This window comes from Artemia franciscana, unplaced genomic scaffold (assembly GCF_032884065.1).
Source record: "Artemia franciscana unplaced genomic scaffold, ASM3288406v1 Scaffold_1013, whole genome shotgun sequence".
Taxonomy (NCBI): domain Eukaryota; kingdom Metazoa; phylum Arthropoda; class Branchiopoda; order Anostraca; family Artemiidae; genus Artemia; species Artemia franciscana.
Window position 1 is genome coordinate 247044 of NW_027062723.1, and position 16820 is coordinate 263863.

General features: G+C 34.6%; 1 protein-coding gene across 1 annotated transcript; it reads left to right on the forward strand.

The window, feature by feature from the left end:
* Positions 1-13632: 13632 nt before the first annotated feature.
* LOC136042284 (beta-1,4-galactosyltransferase 5-like) lies at positions 13633-16417 on the forward strand. Its single transcript, XM_065727237.1, has one exon. The coding sequence runs from the start codon at positions 13652-13654 to the stop codon at positions 14651-14653; it is 1002 nt and encodes a 333-aa protein (XP_065583309.1). The 5' UTR covers positions 13633-13651; the 3' UTR covers positions 14654-16417.
* The last annotated feature ends 403 nt before the right edge of the window (positions 16418-16820 follow it).

Sequence of the window (16820 nt, forward strand, 5' to 3'; positions counted from 1 at the left end):
TTAAGAAGCTCGCTTTTGGTTTTTGAATAAGTGGGAGCTCTTTTCTCCATAAAATGTTCAATATAGGGCTGGATATTTGAAGCTTTTTAAAGCTCGAAAATCATGGTTAAGGACCCATTTCAAGTTTAATAATATAAAATAATATTTCTTTTATAGTTTAAACAAGCAACCAACTTTCACTAGATGTCCAAGGCACCTTTTCTTCTTTCACCTGTCTTTGATTATAAGGAGATAAATCCTCAAACCAAATTTTTCCCCTCGAAATTGGGTGTACGAAATCTTCATAATACACAGTTTCTCAAAGCCCCGCTGACTTCTACAAAGTACCCAAATTCCCCATTCTCTTCAACGGTATTAAAATCGGGGTATTCGGATGGGTCTAAAAACTTATAATCCCCCAATGGGGTATGAAACAGGGACATGCATTGTGTATAAAGAGCATTTGTGTCTAGACAGAGTCCATAGGTTGGTTTTCTTTATCTTTAGGGTCACACTTTACATACATATCGTTATGGAGAACTAAACCACTGTAAATAGCTCTTTCTACAAAAAGATATATTTCTTGATCTGTAGTCAGTTCAATTTTGCTCGGTTACATCATTTCTAGCATTATGTCATATGCAAAGGAAGGGGAACTTATTAATAGTTGGGTTTAAGCTTATAAAGGTCAAAAATGGTGGCACTAAACTCCATGTTAATAAAATGTAATGTTAATGTAATGTTAAACATAATGTAATGTAATTCTAACGTAAGTGTATCAGACGCAAGGTAAAATGATGTATAATCTTTCAGATTCTTACAATTGAATTTTTTCCATACTGTTTTTGCTAAATCAAGATCCATCTCAGAAAGTCGCTCTTGAACCAAATCATTATAAAATGCTTCTTTTGAAGGTAATGTATTTTCCAAAAACCTCTCAAAACTGTCCAGGTAAGAGTAGGAAAAACGTCTTTCCGTGTAAGTAGGGAAAATTATTCTTCTGGAGGAAATTTTTGTCTTATTGTTGGAAAGTTGAAGGGATTTTCACTGTGTTGGGATTCTACTAGACTTTCTAAGGATTTCGGTAAAAAACTAAGAGTATCAAAAAATTGCACGGTGTATTTTGTATCGTTATCATTCTTCCATTAAACTTTTAGGGGCCATATATCTCTCACAAGTCTTGGTGATTGGTTTAAACTAAAAATTCACGTTCTCAATCTTTGAAAATCCTAATAATAGTAAAGATTGAGGAAGCCGATAGGAAGATAAAGCTTGATACGTAATTAAATAACAAAAACAAGTTTTTTGAAATGATAGTAAGGAGCGACATTAAAACTTAAAACGAACAGAAATTACTCCTTATATGAAAGGGGTTTTTCCTCCTCGACGCCCCGCTCTTTACGCTAAAGTTTTTTATTGTTTTAAAAAGTAGAGTTGCGAGAAAGAATCAAACTTTAGCGCAAGGAGCGGGGCGTCGAGGAGGAAAAACCCCTTTCATATAAGGAGTAATTTCTGTTCGTTTTAAGTTTTAATGTCGCTCCTTACTTTCATTTCAAAAAACTTATTTTTTTTTTATTTAATTTCTGAAAGTTTTTGAATTAATGCATGTCTGATTTTGGGTCTCCGTACATAAATTATTAAAATGAAATTTGCATATTAATTCTTTTTTTGGCTAAATGGCTTTCTCTTAGTTTTGATCAGATGATTTTGAGAAATAAGGGGTGGGGAAGGAGGCCTAGTTGTCCTCCAATTTTTCGGTTACTTAAAAAGGCAACTAGATCTTTTAATTGTTAACGAACGTTTTTATTAGTAAAAAAATACGCAACTTAAGAATTAACTTACGTAACAAACTTTTATATTCTTATATTTTTGATTATATATATGAGGGGGTTGGTCCCCTCGTTATACCTCGCTCTTCACACTAAATCTTGTTTTGTCCCAATTCTTTAAGAATGACCCCTGAATCAGAAAGGCCGTAGAATAAATAGTTGAAATTACTTAAAAAATTTTTAGCATAAAGAGTGAAGTATTTATCTCCTCCTAAATACCTCGCTCTTTATGCTAAAGTAATTTTAGAACCCCTCATATGCGTAATAATCTCTGTTCGTTTTAAGTTTTGATGCTTCTCGTTACTTTCAATTGAAAAAACTTTTTCATGTTTATATTTTCATTGTTTGTTTTTTTTATAGTAATGCTAGAAAGTCCTGCGCCCTTTTGATTGAATTTCTCTTCCCCCATGAAATATTCCTCCAAGAAAAGATCCTCCTATATAGCCCCCTCCCCTGAACCCCACACCCAAACCAAAAAAATCCCCCTGATAACGTCGGTACACATCCCAGTAACCATTACTGTATGTAAACATTGGCCAAAGTTTGTAACTTGCAGCCCCTCTCCCAGGGACTGTGGGGGGTACGTCATCCCCAAAGACATAGTTATTATGGTTTTAGACTATGCGGAACAAAATGGCTATCTCAAAATTTTTATCCGTTGACTTTCGTAAAAAAATGAGCGTGGGAGGGGGCCTAGGTGCCCTCCAATTTTTTTGGTCACTTAAAAAGGGCACTAGAACTTTTCATTTCCATTAGAATGAGCCCTCTTGCGACATTCTAGGACCACTTGGTCGATACGATGACCCCTGAGGAAAAAAACAAATAAACACTCACCCGTGATTTGTCTTCTGGCAAAAAATACGAAATTCCACATTTTTGTAGATTGGACCTTGAAATTTTTTCTATAGGGTTCTCTGATACGCTGATTCCGATGGTGGGATTTTCGTTAAGATCCTATGACTTTTAGGGGGTGTTACCCCCTATTTTCTAAAATAAGGCAAATTTTCTCAGGCTCGTAACTTCTGATGACCAAGACTAAATTTGATGAAACTTATATATTTAAAATCAGCATAAAAATCTGATTCTTTTGATATATCTTTTAGCATTGAAATTCCGTTCTTTAGAGTTTCGCTTACTATTGAGCCGGGTCGCTCCTTACTACAGTTCGTTACCACGAACTGTTTGATACAGGATTACAAACATTGTGGGCCATGCCTCTGAAACTTCCTGTAATATGACAATGATCTTTTACAGAACGCTTCTTGATAGATTTTGAGTCCTTTCCTAGACGTTCTTCACAAATGAAAGCACATTTTACTGTCTGTTTTCTTTTTATCACCTTCAGTAATGACCATTTCCCTCTTAGTCTCATATGTTTCGTGTAGGCAAACTTCTGCATCTTTTAAAAGTTCTTTTAAACCCTCAATATTGCAAGAAGGCACTAAATGTTCCGAGTATTTCACCAATTCCCTATTTGACTTGACTAGAGCTTATCCGAAAGCTGCTGGTTTGTGCTGGCCTAAATGATCCTCGGTTTTTTCAATTATTGAGTCGAAATCCGCAAAATTTTTATATTTAAACTAAATTTTTTTATCCGCAAAATTTTTTATGATTAAATTATAGCGTCGCTTTATCTTACGGTAACGTTTCTTCTACCTGTAGGCCTAGGAGGAACAATATTTCAAATGGTCCTTTAATCTCCCCTCGTTAGATGTCGGGGCCAGGTGATAAACCCAAAATATCTAGTATATTGCCTATTAGAAATAAGTCTACTGAGATTTACTGTTGGGGAAAAGTATCCGGTTTATCATTTCTACGTACAATAAGAAGGGATAATATGTTACATTAAAATTAGACGGGGCCCGTATTGGACATATTTTTTTCATTAGATTCATAAAAAAAGCACGCTTATTACTACAGTTGGGTTTTCTATCTCCCAGAGTTTAATATCTTTCATTCGAATAGGTCATGTTCCCTCAAAGTATTTAAACCAAACAGTAGGAAAGCCCCCTCCCCGTCTAACCCCGCTTCATTCAAAGCTGGAAGCCATTTCTTGGTAGCATTATCCGACAAAATTTGGTGCCCACTAGCTTAAACTCTCCATTTAAAGCATCCATTTCCTTGTTCAATTCTAAGATCAATAATAGCTTGTTTATTCCTTAAGAGTTCAGGGATTTTGAGCCCTTTTTCGCCAATGGGATAGTTATAGTCAGCAAATGCTAGGTGCAAATCAAATCCTTCAATCGCTGTTATCGTAAACCCAGGACTATTTTCTGAATATTTCTCGGCGGTCTTATTTATTTTCTTAATACAACGGTCTAAAATTTCATTGATATCTCGAAGTTTGTGAAATGTCTCCATTTTGATAATAGAACTACACATTGATCTTCCCTCCCCTCTTTTGAGATATAATATGTGGAGCCAGTTGGACTTTTAAACTAATTTTTTCTTCTTTCTGAATTTTTTTACACAATTCTTCGATTTCGTTTCTTACCCCTTCTATGCTAGTTCCCGGTGTGTCACCAATTTACAAGTTCGTAAATATCCTTTAAATTCATTTTCTTTAAAAGAAAAAGAATTGGTTCACTCTCTGATCCGCCTATGTGGTAGCATCCAACTGTGGAACATCTTTCTGAGGTCTTTTTATAATCTCCAAGCTCTGACAGAAAAAAACTAAAATAAATAATGATATGCTCGTGAGTCAGTGATTGGGAATTGAGATGCTTGGAAAAATTGTGATTTTTCTTGTTTCAAACAGTTCGTGGTAACGAACTGTAGTAAGGAGCGACCCGGCTCAATAGTAACCAAAACTCTAAAAAATGGAATTTCGGTACCAATAGCTACATCAAACGTATCGCATTTTAGTGCTTATTTTAAATATAAAAGTTTCATCAAGTTTAGTCTTACCCATCAAAAGTTACGAGCCTGAGAAAATTTGTGTTATTTTAGAAAATAGAGGGAAACACCCCCTAAAAGTCATAGAATCTTAACGAAAATCACACCATTAGATTCAGCGCATCAGAGAACCCTACTGTAGAAGTTTCAAACTACTATCTATAAAAATGTGAAATTTTATATTTTTTGCCAGAAGGCAGAACACGGATGCGTGTTTATTTGTTTTTTTGTTTTTTTGTTGTTTTTTTCCCAGGGGTGATCGTATCGACCCAGTTGTCCTAGAATGTTGCGAGAGGACTCATTCTAACGGAAATGAAAAGTTCTAGTGCCCTGTTTAAATGACCAAAAAAATTGGAGGGCACCTAGGCCCCCTCACACACTAATTATTTTCCCAAAGTCAACGGATCAAAATTCTGAGATAGCCATTTTATTCAGCGTAGTCGAAAAACCTTATAACTATGTCTTTGGGGACGACTTACTCGCCCACAGTCCCCGTGGGAGGGGTTACAAGTTCAAAACTTTGACCAGTGCTTACATATAGTAATGGTTATTGGGAAGTGTACAGGCGTTTTCAGGAGGACCTTTTTTGGTTGAAGGCAGGGGTTGAGAAGAGGGGGATTTGCTGGGGGAACTTTTCATCGAGGAATTTGTCATGGGGGAAGAAAATTTCCATGAAGGGAGCGCAGGATTTACTAGCGTTACTTAAAAAAAAAACAATGAAAAAATAAATATGAAAAAGTTTTTTTTTTCAGCTGGAAATAAGCAGCAGCATGAAAACTTAAAGCGAACAGAAATTATTACCCATATGAGGGGCGCACCTCCTCCTATTACCTCGCTCTTTATGCTAAAGTATTTTTAGTAATTTGAACTATTTATTCTGCGGCTTTTGTGATTCAGGGGTCATTCTTAATGAATTGGGACAAAATTTACGCTTTAGTGTAAAGAGCGAGGTACTGACGAGGGGGTGAACCCCCTCATATCTATCTATCTTCTATATATATATAAATAAGTTGTTTGTTTGTGTGTCTGTCGACTGACGTCATTATAAGGATTGAGCTGTATGTCGTCATGAACTTGTTTGTCGACTGACGTCATGTTTGTCAACTGATGAAATTACAGACCGGAACACAGGGAATATAAATGACGACCGTGACACAGGGACACAACTACAACGGGGACGCCGGTGGCACAGGGGGGATATATAAATGACGACCGGGACACAGGGAATATAAATGACGACCGGGACACAACTACAACGGGGACGCCGGGGGGCATAGGGGGATATATAAATGACTACGGGGACACAGGGAATGTTCAGTTAGCAATCACCATCAACAAAGCTCAAAGGCAATCATTAGAATAATGAGGTATAGATCTGAATACGGATTGTTTTTCCCATGGACAATTATATGTTGCATGTTCAAGAGTCAGTAAACCTGACAATCTATTTATATGCACAGACAATGGGACAGCGAAGAATGTTGTTCATTCGCAAGTTTTACATAGTTAAAAACATATATATATATATATATATATATATATATATATATATATATATATATATATATATATATATATATATATATATATATATATATATATATATATATATATATATATATATATATATATATATATGTATATATATATATATATATATATATATATATATATATATATATGTATATATATATATATATATATATATATATATATATATATATATATATATATATATATATATATATATATATATATATATATATATATATATATATATATATATATATATATATATATATATCACAGGTGGTACAGAGGGACACAACTACAATGGCGCGAAACGACTTACACGTGCGGGGGGGGGGCGCGAAGCGCCCCCACCAACTAGGTTTTGGGGTGGCGCGAAGCGCCACCCCAACAGCTAGTATGTAATAAAAACCTGAGAATACAAAAGTTCTTTACGTAAGCTAATTTATAAGTTACGCATATCTTTTACTTATAAAAAGATTCGTAAAAAATTAAAATTTCTAGTTGCCTTTTTAATTAGCCGAAAATCGGAGGGCAACTAGGCTGCCTCCCCCTCTCTTTTTTCTCAAAATCATTCGATCAAAATTCTGAGAAAGCCATTTAGCAAAAAAATAAATATACAAATTTCGTTTTAATTATTCCTCTGCGGAGAGCCAAAATCAAAACATGCATTGATTCAAAAACGTTCAGAAATCAAATAAAAAAAAAGTTTTTTTTAATGAAAGTAAGGAACGACATTAAAACTTAAAACAAACAGAAATTACTCCGTATATGAAAGGGGCTTTGCCTTCTCAACGCCCCGCTCTTTACGCTAAACTTTTTTACTGTTTTAAAATGTAGAGTTAAGAGAAAGAGTCAAACTTTAGCATAAAGAGCTGGGCGTTGAGAAGGAAAAGCCCCTTTCATGTACGGAGTAATTTCTATTCGTTTTAAGTTTTAATGTCGCTCCTTACTTTCATTTAAAAAAAACTTGTTTTTTTTATTATCAATATAGGAGCGAGAGCCTTATTTTTACGGTTTTATACCATGACAAATCGATTGACTATCTTAGAATTAGTATTGCCTGGCGTTCCGCCTCTATTTTGCCCAAAGCTGATGTCGCGTGGCACAAAATGACAGAAAACGCCTATTTGCTGTGGTAAAATCTTTTTGTTGCTTGAAAAGGCTAATCATCTGGTGATAATTTATCAAAGAGCATGGTAATCGCTGCAGCATTTATGTTACTATGAGCTGACATTTTAAGAATAAATACAAAATTCACCTCTTACTTCGGGGTGGTTTTTGAGACGAGGGGCTCAAAACCTCTTGTGAAGGATTTTGGACCTAGACGAATCGCTGGCTCTAATAGAATTTGCACTTGCCGGCATTTGACTTGAAAATTGACGTTTTGCAGCTCAAGAAGCAGGTTTGGCTTTGGCTTATCTTTGGCTTTGAAACTGCTCGTTCTTTTTATTGGCTTAATATTTCTCACAAAAGGAAAATCAGGTTCTAAATACGTTGAGTTGTTTCTCTCCCCTGAAATCACAATTCTTTTTCAGTCTATATTTGTCACTCAGCACTAGTATTTGATGCACATTCATCTAGAGACGTGTTTATTTTGCTTCCCTTTCTGATCTATGCTTAAGGAATGTCATTGGCTTGCGAAAATACGTCACAAAGATAAACCAATGGAATTAAAACACTATCTTAACACGGAACTATTGGACATTAATGTTTCTTTTTCTCTTTGGGATAAAACCTAAGCCCTCTTAGCCCTTGAAAAACCTGGCTAAACCTACTTTCCCTCGGTTTCAAATTTAGTTGGAACCCCCTATACATAGGATTTCCATTCAGAAATTAAATTCCTATTTAAATTTCTGTGCTTATTATTTTAACTAGTTTAGCTGAACCTACAAATTTATGATCTGCCAATAATTCCATTTCGAATATAAGATAAACAACAATTTAAACTCATATTATAGGACTAGAAATGGCCAACTTCAAACATAGGCTTCGGTAGAAGATTTTGTTTCCAACTTTGGAAAATATAGGCTTGCTTAATTAAGCGTTGAAAGCAAATGCAAATTCCGTTGAAATCCTACGGGATCATACAAGTCGTTGAAAATACTAACCGATTCCCACATTGAAAGAGTATTGAGACGGTCAAACTCATTAAAAGTTTACCCAAAGTTGGGCGATGAAGTTTAAGTTCGAGATCTGAATACTGACAACGTCTCTGGAGCAAACAGCTAAGCCGAACATTGTAATACAAAGTGCAAATTCGCTTTAAAGTTTCGTCTTTCGTGAAATGCATTGCTAACTTAGAAAGTATGAACTTGTTAAATTCATGCAAATTATGTTTATTTTCACAAGGAATGACTTCGTCTTTTTGGTATTCTGTTTATTATTACCAATAGCGGTAATATTTTTTTTAATATAACATGTTTTATTTAGTGTTTTAAGTGTATTCAGTTTAAGTTTCTAAACTTCTAGCTGTTAAAATTTATGGGTTTCCGGGACTGTCGAATAATAATTTCATTTTTGCTTTGAAAACATACAAAAAATTTGTGTTTTTTTTTTTTTTTGCTTAACGTTAAAAGTAGATAGTGACAAGTATACAAAATAGAGATGACAGTCAAGTCTGTGGACCTGTGTTGAGGTGACTGATTTGATGGGGTGGTACTAACTCTTATTTTTGGTAGATTCTGTTGTTTTCAGTTTGACTGGATTACTCATTTTTGTTTTTGTTCTTTTTAAGTTTCTGTCGTTCATTCTCAGTAATAATATTTACTTTAAAATTTGACTTAATCATTCAGTCTATTTTTGTTTGTTTGGTTTCATTATTTGGTAGCTAGTGGTTTCATTACCAATTGGCTTTCTATATATTTAAACCGGAAATTTCATTGTTTAAAGGAACTGTGAATAAATAAACCTTTCCCTTCTCGAGGTATTGTCATAAAAACAAATAAACTTTTTACCGCATCGTTCTTGTGTTAGAGCGTTCGTTTTAGAGTTGTCTGGGAAAAAGTCGACCTTTTATAATACTTGCGTACTTTTACTTAATTTCTGCTCGTTTTTAATATCTTACTTAGGGCTAACCTTAATGGGTCCCCATTAAACCCTTTAACCCCCGATCTTTTATCCTAAGATTTAACTTTTGTGTAACAGTGCTTTGGAAAAAGTTTCATTCAAGTATATCTGCTCTTGAAAATAAGTAGTATAGGGCATCTACGGCCGGCCAGCACACGTGAGGCTTTAAAGATATTCTATAAATACGAACGGCCCACATAATTTGCGTACTCCAGCCGGAACCTCATTTACATATTCCAACAGGAACATATCGCCTATACTTCAAAAAATAGATAATTTATTCCATCGATATAGCCTCAATGGGTCTAACAGATACATAATTTACATAACCGGTTTATCTAGCAACCTGATTCCAAATACTACAGTTGATACATCATTTGCATACTCCCATGAGAATCTCATTTGCATATATTCAAACTTCACTGGATCAGAAGAATGACCACTTTAATAAACGGGTTTATTTGAATTTAAATGATCGAGTCAGCGTAATCAGAGGAACGACCACTTAAGTAAACTTTTTTATTTGATTTCAAATGGACTAACAGAATTTATGATATAGTATTGAACTTTACTTGACAGCACATATTAACATAGGCATAGTGTAACCGCTTGTATCTGCATATTCATGGGAATAACCCCTTCTATCAACGCTTTTTTTAAGAGGGAACTTATGGTCATCTATGTCGCACCTCCAAGGGCCCCCTATACCCCTTCCCTAACTTCTGGTTTCCCCCCTCCCCTATTTTTCATTTTTTGATTTTTTTTCAACTTAGAAATTTTTCAACCTTTTCTTCATGTCTTAAAATGACGTTGAATGTACTTATAACAAAAGAAATTTACATGTGATATTTTCTAAATACTAAATGAAGATGATATATATATGCTAGTCGTGACTTTCCTATTAGAGAAATAATCTTTTGCAGTGACATTTCTGTTGTCTTTTTTTTACTTAATTTTTTAAAACCTTTTCTCGCGTCTTAAAATGACTACATATTTACAACAAAATAAATTCACTTGTGATATTTTGGAAATATGAAAGGAATAAGAATCAACTTGATGAAACTTATATATTGAAATTAGCATTAAAATCCGATTCTTTTGGTATATCTATTGGATTCGAAATTCCAGTTTTTAGTTTTGGTTACTATTGAGCCGGGTCGCTCCTTACTTACAGTTCGTTATCACGAATTGTTTGATAATCTCCATTGCCTTCATGCAAAGCTTTCATTTTGTATGGATTTAGTTTCTCTCCTTTGGTGCAAAATCACCACCAAGTGGCAGTTTGCTGAAATCAAAGTATAATTGATTTCAAGGTATACATTTATTAAAATATTTCAACTGAAGTCAAGGCATACATTTAGTCATTTTGTTTCTTTCTTTTTTTAATGTCGTTTCAGTCAAAATTATCGTCTTTCTAGGATACAAATGCAGGTTTTGTTTTGTAATATACCTTGTTACTTTAAAAAGTACTGGGCTCAAATATTCTCGTTAGATTGAATTCCCTCCTCCTTTTTATGACCATTGGTTCGATGTCATTATCTCTGAAAAAAAGTAACAACCGGAAGACAAGATATTTTTTATTGATTGAGGGGGGCATTGAGCACAGCTTCTCTGACGTAATAAATTGACTTGTATAAATTTTTATTGAGAACTCTTTGGAGGCGTCTTTTTACTGTTTATGCAATAAAGTGAACTTTCTCAAGCAAATTACTTTTCGCCGGCCAATCCAATCTTGGTAAAAAAAAAAATAAATGATGAGAAGCAGCGTTAAAATAAACATCTTTGTTTGCGCATCAGTTCTCAATTTTCGAGTTTGGCTTAACTTAGGATACGATAGACAAGTCGCCCTCTTTTAAATGTACATTAAGACATACACCTTTACAAGGTCTATCTGTCTCTTATAAGTTTTTCATTTTCAACACTAGTGGCTAATCAATTTTTGCGTGGATGTAGTGACGCACATGAGTTAGTGCGTTCGAACGTGCCTCATGCGGTCCGCGGACCTAACACTCACTTAATAATCTGTAAATGATAAAATCGAACACTTATCTGGCAATCACACAGTTCGTGGTAACGAACTGTGGTAAGGAGCGACCCGGCTCAATAGTAACCAAAACTCTAAAAAACGGAATTTCTACATCAAAAGAATTGCATTTTAATGCTTATTTTAAATATATAAGTTTCATCAAATTTAGTATTACCCATCAAAAATTAAGAGCCTGAGAAAATTTGCCTTATTTTAGAAAATAGGGGGAAACACCCCCTAAAAGTCATAGAATCTTAACGAAAATCACTCCATCAGATTTAGCGCATCAGAGCGTGCCTCTTGCGGTCCACGGACCTAACACTCACTTAATAATCTGTAAAAGATAAAATCGGACACTTATCTGGCAATCACACACGTCTACAAAAATGTGGAATTATGTATTTTTTGCCAGAGGCAGAGGGCAGATCACGGATGTGTGTTTATTCGTTTTTTTTTTTTTTTCAGAGGTCATCGTATCGACCCAGTGATCCTAGAATGTTGCGAGAGGGTTCATTCTAACGGAAATGAAAAGTTCTAGTGCCTTTTTTAAGTGACCAAAAAATTGGAGGGCACCTAGGCCCCCTCCCACGCTAATTATTTTCCCAAAGTCACCGGATCAAAATTCTGAGATAGCCATTTTATTCAGCGTAGTCAACCTTATAACTATGTCTTTGGGGACGACTTACTCCTCCACAGTCCCTGTGGGAGGGGCTACAAGTTACAAACTTTGACCAGTGCCTACATATAGTAATGGTTATTGGGAAGTGTACAAACGTTTTCAGGAGGATTTTTTGGTTGGAGGGAGGGGTTGAGAAGAGGGGATATGTTGGGGGAACATTCCATGGAGAAATTTGTCATGGGGAAAGAAAATTTCCATGAAGGGAGCGCAGGATTTTCTATCATTATTAAAAAAAAAACAATGAAGAAATAGATATGAAGAAGTTTTTTCAACTGAAAGTAAGGATCAGCATTAAAACTTAAAACGAACAGAAATTATTACGCATATGAGGGGCTCACCTCCTCCTAAAACCTCGCGCTTTACTCTAAAGCATTTTTAGTAATTTTAACTGTTTATTCTACGGCTTTTGTGATTCAAAAGGAATTGTTCTTAAGGAATTGGGACACAATTTTAGCTTTAGCGTAAAGAGCGAGGTACTGACGAGGGGATGAACCCCCTCATATACGTAATAAAAACATGAGAATACAGAAGTTCGTTACGTAAGCTAATTTGTAAGTTACGTATATATTTTTTACTAATAAAAACGTTCGTAAAAATTAAAAGTTCTAGTTGCCCTTTAAGTAGCCAAAGAATTAGAAGGCAACTAGGCCTCCTCCCCCGCTCTTTTTTTCTCGAAATCTTTCGATCAAAACTATGAGAAAGCCATTTATCCAAAAAAACAAATATGCAAATTTCGTTTTAATTATTCATCTGCGGAGAGCCAAAATCAAAATATGCATTGATTCAAAAATGTTCAGAAATCAAATAAAAAAAAAAAAAAACAGTTTTTTTTAACTGAAAGTAAGGAGCGACATTAAAACTTAAAACGAACAGAAATTAATTCGTATATGAAAGGGACTGCTTCTTCATCAACTCCCCGCTCTTTACGCTAAAGTTTTTTACTGTTCTATAAATTAGAGTTGAGAGAAAGTCAAACTTTAGTGTAAAGAGCGGGGTATTGATGAGGCTATCTAAAGGCAGTTGGCCCATCTAAAGAGAGAAAAATAAAATTCTATCGGGAAATACCATCGCAGTTATAAGCATTTATTGTTTTACAAGGTTGTATCGAATGTCATAAAGTAAGGACTCAGCTTTAACCACTTAACTTCGGGAGGATACATCTCAAAATGTTTCTGAATTTGGTCCGACTCTACTGGATCCTCCATGCTATATTATCTCCCCTGGATAAATCGAAAATCACAAACGTATATTGCACAAGCTCAAGGCCATATCTAGGGGGCCAGAGAGTCCCCCCCAAAAAAAAACAACAACAAATTTTTGTCAGACTCGAGAAAACGTAAAAAAAATGAGTATAAGCAAATTTTTAATGAATTTTTTAAAGTTTTTTTGTATCCCCCCAACCCAGAAAAATCATTTTGTGCTCCCTCCCGAAAAAAAAAATCCTGGATACATTCCTGTACAAATTATTATTATTTTCAGCTAATTCACGTTAAGCAACAATTTCACTTGTAAGTCAAGTAATTATGGGTAGCGTACCATATCAAAAAAGCAAAGCAGTCTACTACCGTTAGTTTTTTTGTTGTTGCTTGTTTTGAATGCAGACGTTCAATTTAGTCTATTCTGTACTGGTGAAAAATACACGTAATGGAAGCTTGCTATTTAAATAGCAGATTTGCAAAAACATTGGGTAAAAGGCGAGTAATTGCACGCATATTTGCTTTGATATCAATAGTGACTTTAGTGAAATTCACTTTTTTAACAGAAATCGCAAGTGACAAATATTCAATTGGTAAAAATAATTACACAGGTGCTAGACGTTGCATAACTAGAAACGTATCTGAAGGAATAGAGGTTAATACGAAAGCTGTAGTGATGAAAGAGGTAGCACAACACCTCAAAGGCAAACCACATCGTGGTGGCTGGGCTCCAATTGATTGTAAACGTGAAATAAAAGTTGCTATAATTGTTCCTTATAGAAATAGACCTGAAAATTTGTCCATATTTTTGCGTCATATGCATAATTTTCTACAGAGGCAAAAAAGGAATTATCAAATATTTATTATTGAACAGAGTGATGATCTCCTGTTCAATCGCGGTTCTTTATTGAACATCGGATACAAAGAGATACAGAAATATGATAATTTTACGTGTTTGATATTTCACGATCTGGATATGTTGTCCGAACATACTTCAGTTGGATATGATTGCATCAAGTCAGGAATCATTCATTTGTCTAGTCGCCTGTCTGTGACTAATTATACACTTCCTTATAAAAGATATATTGGCGGAGTTCTTTCAATTTCTCCCCGAACATTCCAAAAACTGAATGGCTATGCAAACACTTTTTGGGGATGTGGCGGTGAAGATGATGAGCTTGTGAACCGTATAGAACATAATGGAATCAAATTATACAGACTGACTGAATCGATGAGTCGATATCATTGTCTAAGTCATGGCAACAGTGAGCAGGTATATAATAAAAACAGATTCAAAATCCTAGAGTCATCTTCGAGCAGGTACAGCTTGGATGGTTTGAATGATTTAGTGTACGATACAATTGAAGCTAGTGAAGGGATATTATTTGTTAAGATTAGTGTTAGCTTGTTAAAACTTAGAAGTTTAATACACAAGGAATTTGACATTTAAAAAATCAGTGTTTTACTCTAACTGAAACGGTAAACAGGTTTGTGATCAGTTCACTAGTACTTGTAGCATGGAGCAATTTTATTTTTCTTTTTTTTTTCAATGAGTTCATTTTCATTTTTTTCAAGTTCATTTATTTATTTATTAATCGCACATACATATATATATATATATATATATATATATATATAAATGACATAGGCCTATGGGGAGACAAGCTCGAAAAACTCATCAAAGTTCATAAGTTCACAAGTTTATTATTCCACATTCACAAACAAATAAATAAATTAAACAACACTTTCTCGCTGGAAAAAACCTATGAGGATTTGCGGTCGTGCGAAAGTCCAAGTAACTACTAACCAATTAACTGAACTATTTACTTAAACATTAACTATTTTCTTAAACCTATTATAAATAAATCAAAAATGAATAATAAGAAAAAACTAATAAATCAATAAATAATTGAATTAAAAATAACAGTAGATAAATACAAATATAAAATAATGATAATAATAAGCAAATCCAGTCTCAATCACTCTTCAATACTCAACTACTCCTCCCCACCCTAACCTCCCAATACCGCCTTAGCCCCTGCCCACCCTTACCTTCCCTGGCAACCATTTTTCTCCAGCTCCTTTTCCTCTCCTACCCACCTTGCCAGGCATAATAAAATTCAACAAACATATAAAAATATTTTTTTTAATCCAAAGGGGGGTCCAGGGGAGACAATGGCCACGCCTGATAATGTTCACACAATATATCAATATTCAATAAAACGTCTGTTATTTAAGTAAGTGACATTCACAATCTAAAAACTGAATCTAGATGAATAACAGCTAAATTTTGATAATTATAATCAGGGGCGCTGATTCACAAATGCTCATGGCGAAGAGGCCGCTTTAGCTTACTTTTGTGAAGTTTTTACTTACTTTTATACAAATTAGTAGAGCATAAGAAGGAAATAAAGATATTAACAGTTACTATATTTTTAAGAAATCCCCTTAAACCAGCCAATCCAGATAAATCAAGCATTTTGATCGGTATTGGTGGGGATGAATTATTTCGAAGTTAAAATTACTCAAATTAAAATGTATTTTCCACCAGTGTCTAATTGTTTCTTGCACATTAAACCTATGAAGCCATTACTTTAAATGGAGGGTTGGGTGGCTATTTGCATAATTCAGGGCCCGGGTTCTAGTACACTGGTATGGTCCAGCTTATTTCACCCTTTGGGCCACTTTGTTCACATCTTTAGTTTTTCCATCAAAAATACAATTTTTACATTCTGCTCTAATGCCTTGTAGAACTTTTGGAAGCGCTGATAGGGTGGTTTAGTTCCCGCTGGCCCTTAAAAAGGGAGCTAGAACTTTATATTTACAATCAAATGAGCTCAACTTGCTTCAATCGTCTTTTTTATACGATGAGGCTAGGGGGAAAATGACGAATGGGTGACACATCTCCTCTTATTAAGTCAGCGCAAAAAAGTTGAATATATTTGAAGGGAACTGAAAAAACTTTGTGTTTTTTTTTTCAAATTAACGTGGAAAAGTAAATGTGTTTCCTTATTTTGATTAGTTTTATTAAATTGTTGCCACTAGGGAATCGCATTTGGCGCTGACATTATATTGTCCTGAATGGGAGCTTATTTAAATGAAGTAGGCAAAACTGCTGCAAAGGAGGAAATTTTGACATTTCCTCAAAAATTTTTTGAATTTTTGAAATTTTGTCAAAATTTTGAAATTTTGACATGCTGCATAACTATTCCGTACTTTTTGTCGGCTTTATCATCATAAGCAGTTCTTAAGAGCTGCCTAATATCAACAGTACAATATGGCTAGTGCCAAGAGCTGTTAACAAGGCCATATCCAGGAGGAGGAGGGGGTGTATACCGGGTTCGACCTCCCCTGAAATTCTGTCCGACTCGTAAAAAAAAGTAACAAAATGCATATCAACAAAATTTGCTTCTTTCCTGCCCCCCTCCCCCCAAACAAAATCTTGGATATAGCCTTTGCTGTTAATCAAGCTTTTCTGGCAAACTTCTACTCGTTTACAATTTTGAACTTGCTTTATACATTCATAGATATACAAAATAATATTGGTCCACAAATATGACATGTTGTGTTTGGTTTAAGGGTAGAAATAGAAATATTTGTGGAACGTAAAGATAGCC